This window comes from Phyllostomus discolor, chromosome 12 (assembly GCF_004126475.2).
Source record: "Phyllostomus discolor isolate MPI-MPIP mPhyDis1 chromosome 12, mPhyDis1.pri.v3, whole genome shotgun sequence".
In the NCBI taxonomy this organism is placed as follows: domain Eukaryota; kingdom Metazoa; phylum Chordata; class Mammalia; order Chiroptera; family Phyllostomidae; genus Phyllostomus; species Phyllostomus discolor.
In genome coordinates this window covers 3,031,437-3,039,189 of record NC_040914.2, presented here as the reverse complement: position 1 = coordinate 3,039,189, position 7,753 = coordinate 3,031,437, and the positions used below count along the sequence as shown (strand labels likewise).

Genomic DNA, 7,753 nt, shown 5'->3' with positions numbered 1-7,753 from the left:
GGTCCTGACAGGTAAAGAATGGTTTGCTTCTCTTCCTGACAAGTTGTTTGAAATGTATGACAGGGGCTTTGTAGCTTGTGTGTTTTGGGACAAAGCCCTAGTCACCTCTCTTCCTCCCCCCACACCATGTGGTCCCCAAGGCCCTACCTCATCCCAGGACCTGTGGTGGCCCAAGTGATTTCAAGAGCATCCCCTCGGTACCTAACCCAAGACCTTGAGGGCAGATGCTGGAAAAACAGGGAGTCCTCGCATCTTTTGGTGACTGCAGGTGGTGGTCACAGCTGAGGCTCACCAGTCCACTAGCTCCGCCTGAAGTTTGCTTCGGCCTGGCTTGGCCTCAAGGCCTGCGCATAGCGACCAGGCTCAAGGACCATTCCCTAACCAACCCCGGCACCTAGCACTAGGCGCTTTCCCTACAAGATAGGTGCAGGCTCCTGAAAACCGTGAGCAACCATATGGCCCAGGGACAGCTGGGGGTCGTGGGGTCATGCGAGGTCCTGGGGATGTATTTGCTCCAGATGCAGTGTTCTCCAGAATCCTGGATCCGGCGCAGCGCTTCAGCTGAAGACCAAGAACTTGAAAGTGCGGCGGCACTGGGAAGTAAGAAGGGGCAAGATGTGGGAAACGTTTGTCAGCTTCTCCTATTTCTCTGGCCGGGACTGCGGGAGCCGTCTCCAGCTCGGCCCGCGTGCATCCTTCCGTAGGCCCCACTGTCTGGGCGCACGAGAGCGGCCAGCCACCCCAAGCCAGCTCTGAGAAGTGTCGCACTCGGGCCTCCGTGCCCCTCCACTCTCCCGGCGCCGCGGCAGCCGCCGCCACTCCCCCACATTCCAGAGGCCGCAGCGCCGTCTCCTTCCTCGCATTCCTGCTCCCACAAAGGAGTCCCTCCGCCCCCACGAGGTCGCGGGAGGAGGGGGCACGGCCCGGAGCCTCAGAGCGCACATTCCTCCGCCTCGCGCGCCAGTGAGCGGAGCGCAGCGGCCCCCGGACTGCGTGGCCTGCGGAGCGACCCCGGCCCGGCGCCGGCCCCGCCCCGCGCCCAGGGGTCCCGGGGCGGGCTCCGGGTTCGGGCGGACGATGCAGCGGCGCAGCCGGACGGGCGGCGGGAAGCAGAGGCGGAGGTGACGCGCGAGGGCCGGCGGGCCGGGCCATGCAGCGTTCTCGGGCGGTCGCCGACGAGGCGGCTCTGCTCCTGGCTGGGCTGGCCCTGCGGGAGCTGCAGCCAGGCGGTGACTCTCCCGGCCGGGGTCGGCAGGGGCCGCGGCCGGGGCCTGGAGACGAGGTGGCGCCGGCGCTGGGCCGCCGAGGGAAGGGCGGCGCCAGCGGCCCCAGCGGCCCCAGCGGCCCCGAGGCCGGGGTGGACGGACTGAGCCGTGGTGAGCGCGGCCCGAGGCGCGTGGGGGCTCCCGAGCTGAGCGCGAAGCTGGCGAGCAGCCCGCGGACCAGCCTGGCGGGCTTTGACGGCAGCGGTGGCAGCGCCCGCTCCAGCGGCATCAGTCTGGGCTACGACCAGCGCCACGGCAGTCCACGCTCCGGCAGCTCAGACCCGCGTCCCGGCCCCGGGCCACCGTCGGTGGGCAGCGCCCGCTCCAGTGTGTCCAGTCTGGGTTCTCGCGGCTCCGCCGGCGCTTACGCCGACCTGCTCCTGCCCGGTGCCGGCCCCGGCCCCGGCCCCGCGCGGACTCGCTCCCCGGAGCCTGCCGGGCCGGCCACCTTCCCTCTGCCTTCGCTCCCGCTGCCCCTGGGCCGAGAGGCGGGCCCGAGCGCAGCGGAGCGGCGGCTGGAGGCGTTGACGCGAGAGCTGGAGCGGGCACTGGAAGTGCGAACGGCGCGGGACTACTTCGGTGAGCGGGTCTTGACGGCGGCAGAGTGGTGGCCGGCTTGGCGGAGGACAGGCTTGGGTGGCTTGGGGCTGGCGCTGTCGCTGTCGCTGTCGAGGGGCCGGGATGAGGAGGGGGACCCGGCGGTGTGTTTCGTAAGAGTGTGAGTATGAATCGCTGGCCTCTTCTCTAGGTCATGCCACCGGACAGGGGTTCTGAGAAAATAAGTTGAAGCCCTTATCCTAACTGAGAGGAAAAGTCATGTTAATAGGCCGAACAGAACAAGCCATTTCCGGATAATTTTTTTCTTAACCCTTGGCACTTGCCTTTGTTCATCCTACTCGATGATTTGTGACCAGGGTTGGCCTAAGCTGTGTAGGGCCCCAGCCCTCTTGGTGTTCCCCCACCCCAGCAGTATAGATCCAGCAGTATAGGTTGCGGAGACCGGGTGGTGGAGTGGTTCAGGTACCAGCAGACCCCGCCTGACCTCAGGCCCCACCTGGCCTGACCTGAGATGGTAGCTGTTGGAGGTAGAGTGGTGAGGGAGGAAGAGTCCACCATGAGGGGGAAGGGAGGGGAGGGGGACCAAGTCTGTCACACTGGGCTTTCCCCTCTCCGGGCTGCGCTTTGTACATGGGATGTTTCCAAAGGGAATCCTGCTTGACAGCATTTGTAAAGCTCACCAGTTTGTGACAGTCTCCCTTTCCGAGTCTGAGCCTGGTCCGCACAGATCTCCATTAGTCCTTTGGACAACTCTTAGGACTCTTAAAGCTTGAGGTTCTTAGAAGAGGCCTGGGGAGGGGGTTTCCTTCCCTCCCTCACTGATAAGTAGGAAAGCTGAGGAACCCAGCTTTGGTGGGGGGAGGGGGAGGCTGATGGGGCGACGGAGCTGGTTGGTGGTTATTCTGGCCAGGGACTGAGGCTGTCGTGGGGTTTCGTGCATTCATTCCTGCTAGCAACTCATCGAGAACTGGATCATGAGGGAGGAGGAGGCTGTATGTGACAGGTCAGATGGGGGCATTTCAGGTAGAGGAAGGAATGGGGGCAAAAGGAGGCAGGGCAAGTAAAGATGTAGATTGTCCCACTACATTCTCCGGGGATGCAGCCCAGGAGGGATCAGGTGGTCAAGGGAGTGTATGGGGCTGCTTTCGGAAGGGGAGATGCAGAAGGGTTTCAGGCTCATCTGGGAGCAATATGATGAGAATGTCTGGTGTGACTGCTGTGGCTTCGCCTAGAAGCAGGGTGATGAGTTAGGAAGTTGCTGCCTCTTGTGCCTGGCTGGTGCAGGAGCAAAAGCTGTCTTCTGAAGAGAAAGACTTTTCATTGCTCTGTGCACAAAAGGCTGTGCATTTTCCTGCCCCCACCTACCACAGAACCTGGTGGGGGTGTGTTCTGTGGGCTTCTGCAGCTCCGAATGAATCTTTGTGTGAAGATTAAGTGGCCAGACCCAGGCAGGTAATGGGAGAAGTGAAGGGGCTCAATGCACAAGACCACAGTGGGGAGGGAGTGGGTCAGCCTTTCTAGTAAAGGGAGCTGCTGCTTAGTTCCAGCCCACTGAAGCAGTGGAAGGGGGAGGTGAGTGATGACAGATCTTTGTTTGTTTTCAAGAGAAGCTAGATTTAGGTAACAGTTTTCTGATTTTAAAAATACAGTCAACTATTTGCTTCAGTGGCTGATATTTTACATTTTAGAACTATAAAAGTGGCAATTTCATGCGATTCAACCTGAATAATACATTTTACACAAGGAAGTCTGCAGGTAACCTGAGCCCAAATGATTTGTACCAAACCTCATTCTCAGGGTGGGTGTCTTCCCCTCTCTGCTATTCCTTCCTCCTTGACTCTGGCACCAGCTGACTTCCTTCCTGGTCCCTCTGCCATTCATTGGTGTCTTGGGAACTTTCCCATCTCTCCTCACCAAGTTCCATTGCCATTAGCCAGCCAGCAGCCTCAGGTTTCTGGAACCTCTTTAAGTTTGGTGACCTCTCTGCCTTCTCCTCAGCCACTGACTCCCAGAGCCATACCCTGTTTTGGCTGCCCTTCTGTAGTCTTCAGTTCTGACCTGTGGCCTCTGTCTCACTAGTACCTCTGATTCCTCTCATCGCTGAACTCAACTCCAAGTCAGTGCTGCAGCCCGTAGTTCTGCTGCACACCAGGGGCTGGGGTGATGGTCTTCTGTTCTTCTGGGTGCCAGTCCATCACCCCAAGCCTTGGTCAGTTCCCTCTTGTGTTCCTCCAGCAACATTCCTCTGTCCTCCAGCCCTGCCTTTTGTACTTGTCTGAGAAAGTTGAGGTCAGCAGCTGTCTTCCCCAGTGGCTTCCTGTTCTTTTCCCCATGGGTTCTCAGTCCACATCCAGATCTGAGGACAAGGGTCCTTCTGTCTCCAACCACACCTTCAGCTTCCTTCTTTCCACTGCCCTTGTCCTTTGGTTATAAGTATGGACAAGGATCTTTCATTTAAAAAAAAACAAAAACAACCCACAAAGAACACCTTAAAGCTGCACGGCCACAAGGTCTGCTTGGCCCTTCATCTCATCTTCTCATCAGGGTATCTGGCGGGTATCACCTTTGCTTATCCACCTCTGGTCTCCCCTCCCTGGCTGCCCCAGCTCTCGCACAGGACCCTGGTGTTGCCCCAGCCCCAGCAGGCGTTTGCCAGGCCTTGCTGGTCTGGCCCTCACTGCTGCGTCCTCCAGGTGGAGTCAGCTCTCCTTGTAACACTCTGCTCCCTGAATTTCTGAAGTGCCTCGTGCTTTTTGTTTTCGTTCTTCAGTGTATTTTTGTCAAAGTGATGCAGGCACATTTTTAGGTAAACATCAAAGAGAACCAAAAACCTAATGATGCAAGATTATAGCCTGTCTTCCTGTCCTGTGTCCCACTGGCAGCGGACTTCTCTCTCTCTCTTTTTTTTTTTCCCCACCACGTAGTCTACTTAGAGAAGTGACTAGGTCAGGCTTTTCTTTTTTTTTTTTAAGATTTTATTTATTTATTTTTAGAGAGGGAAGGGAGGGAGAGAGAGAGAGAGAGAGAGAGGGAGAGAGAGAGAGAGAGAGAAACATCAATGTGCAGTTGCTGGGGGTCATGGCCTGCAACCCAGGCATGTACCCTGACTGGGAATCGAACCTGCGACACTTTGGTTCGCAGCCCGTGCTCAATCCACTGAGCTACGCCAGCCAGGGCTTAGGTCAGGCTTTTCAAAACAGAAAGACAAGAGTGTAGGTGTGGGAGTGGATTGTTTTCATTTTAGAAAGATAAGTCTGGCTGCAATCTTTGGGATGCATTATTGGGGCCAGGCTGGGACACCATGAGGAGGCTATTGAAGTAACCATTGGGATAAGAACTGGTGATGGTCAGTCAGGCTAGTGGGAGTGTGAGGAGGGAACAGAGTCAAGATGAGTGAACAGGAGCCTAGATTCAGAGTTGGAGGTGAGAGAGGTAGACCTGGTTGCTCCCTAAAACCTAGCTACCCAAAAGTGCCATTTCCTGAGCAGGAATCCAGAGGCAAGAGCAGTTTTGTGGGGACCCTGGAGAGGTCTGGGGGCCCTCTGGGGGGTGGAGCAGTGACTCAGGAGAGAGGTCCTGGCTGGTAGAGCCCTCTGCAGGGGGCAGTTGAGAGGGGCTGGGGCTGCCCAGGGAGACATGCAGATATGGTGTGTTTGGCTTCTGCCTTTTCAAAACATTTAAGTTAGTGATTAACTTCATATGGAAAGATTTCACATACAAATCTAGGTATTTAACTTTTTTTGAAAAATCAGAATCTTTAGCAGTGCTGGGCCTGCATTCCCACCCTGTAGCTCACAGGTGGCAAACACAAGGCCTCAGGGCCCAATCCTGCCGTCTACTTTGTTTTATCCAGCCTGGCACTTTGTTTTTACTTGGTGGCAGTGCTGAGCTCCTTGCTTGTAGTTAAGGAGCAGTTACATTTGTACAGTCCTAAAATTACACTCAGCCCTTTGAAGGCAACCTCAAGGCTGATGTGGCCCCTGGTGAAAGTGAGTTTGACACCTCTGTGGCTGTTAGTGCCGCGGAGGCATGCCTGCGACTTCTGGCGGTCATGACTGTCTTCTCCATTCACCTGGGTCACCACCAGCCACCTCTACCTTCCTGCCTGGGTTTGAGAGCAAATGATCTGGTCCTCCTAAGCCCTGGGAGAACAGTCATGGGTGACCCAAGACAGAGTAGGAGAAAACCCGATCTGGGAAGGGTAAGGAACCAGGTGCAGGTCATGTCCTGGAAACCAAAGAGGAGAGGACCCCTTGTAGCAATATCCAAACGGCAAATCATGGATTTGCAGTTAGGAGATGGCCAAGTGCGGACTATGCTTGCTTTCTTGACTGAGGGAAGGAGGGAAACGAGGTGGCTGATGGAGGGAGAAGGACTTTTTAAGATGGAAGAGGCTTGACCACGGTTAAATGTTAAGGAGAGAGATCTGGTAGAAAGCAGGAGGGAGACGGTGAGGGTAGCAGGCCCTAGAGCAGCCAGGTTCAGGTCTACCAGGCAGGTGGAGTGGGACCCCCTGGGTAGCTCTGAGAAGGGCATTTCTGATGTGTGACCTGGCCACCTATGGGTCAGGGAGTCCTCTAGGGCCAGTACCAAATTTTGCCCTGGCATTCCTTGTTACCCCTCTCCTTACCACCCCTCCCCTGCCTGCTGGGCACCCCACCCTATGCTACTAGGGGTGGTCTCTGATTCCACCTAGCAATCCCAGATGCCCTGCTTAAAAATCACATACTCAGACATGTTTTTAATCAGCTTTATTTTCTTCCATAGCACTTGCTTCCTCCTGAGGTGCTATGTGTTTTCTGTCTCCCTCCACTGGAATACAAGCCCCTGAGGGTGGGAACTTGATTGGTGCATTGTAGACTCTCCCGCACTTAAGTGTGCAGGGCGTGTGCTAGGCTATCGCTGTCGATGTGCTGACTGACAAGAGAATAAGTGAACCTTAGGGTACAGATGAGAACAGTGTGGCTGGGGCAGGTCAGTGACTCTGCCCTGTCTGTGCCTGTGTGGTCTTCATTCCTTCTGGGTCGTAGACAGAAGAAAGGACTTTTCCTTAGTCCAAGAGCAGGTCATGGGGGGAAGGGGTTCAGAATAACTTTCTAGGTAAAAACAGGTCATAATGATTTTGATCGTAAGGATGACTCTGTGCCAGGTACTTTGCTAAACAACAACAGCAACAAACCTGACATAGTGGGTACCCTTTTATTGTCCCTATGTTAGCCATTAGTAACTGTGTGCTGGAGGCCTAGAGAAGTTCACTTGCCCAGGGTCAGGTGGGTGGGCAGCATTAGGACTGGGAGTTGGATGCATGTCTCTCCAACCCCACAGTCATGGTGCTGACTACTGCTCTCTCCTGCCTCTCCCGCCCATAGGCATTTGCATCAAGTGTGGGCTTGGCATCTATGGAGCAAGGCAAGCGTGCCAGGCAATGGGGAGCCTGTATCACACCGACTGCTTCACCTGTGACTCCTGTGGTAGGTAACCTCTTTATGGCCCCTCTGGCACCATGAACTGCTTTGCACCTTAGTCCCAGGTAGATGGACTCCCAGGTCTGACCTAGGCTGAAGTGTGGAGGAGGCTAAATTGTGGCCCCTTTCTCCCTGGGCCTGGCCTGTTTGAGAGGCCCAAGGCCCTGGGAAGATATGTGGGGCCAGGGAGGAGCCTTTTGCTGGCCATAGAGAAAGGCTCCCTCTCTGGGGCAGGGCTTTGAAGCTTTCATGCCGTGTAGGGTGCTGATGTCTCCTGGCTGCCTAGGTGCTGTACCTTTTCCCTGCTTGGATATGGGGCTAATATTTCTTTTCCATGCAATTCTTTTTTGTCTGAATTTTGCACACAGTATAAACTGTAAATGTTGTAATTTAACCTAGACAAAGTTACAAAAAGAGAAAAGTAACTATAACTCAACTAGCATAATAAATCTGTACTCTTGATTT

General features: G+C 55.6%; 1 protein-coding gene across 3 annotated transcripts in view; it reads left to right on the top strand.

Moving 5' to 3' along the window:
* The first annotated feature begins 1,016 nt into the window (after positions 1-1,016).
* Positions 1,017-7,753, top strand: part of LOC114511192 (WT1 interacting protein) — a 23,987-nt gene continuing 17,250 nt past the window's right edge. For 2 of the 3 annotated variants that reach the window (XM_036013599.1, XM_036013598.1), the window contains exon 1: positions 1,017-1,844. In XM_036013599.1, the coding sequence (XP_035869492.1) occupies positions 1,151-1,844 (694 nt within the window). In that variant the 5' untranslated portion in view covers positions 1,017-1,150. Of the gene's footprint in view, positions 1,845-7,192; positions 7,295-7,753 lie in introns of all 3 variants that reach the window. The other variant, XM_028529877.2, reaches the window with a different exon arrangement.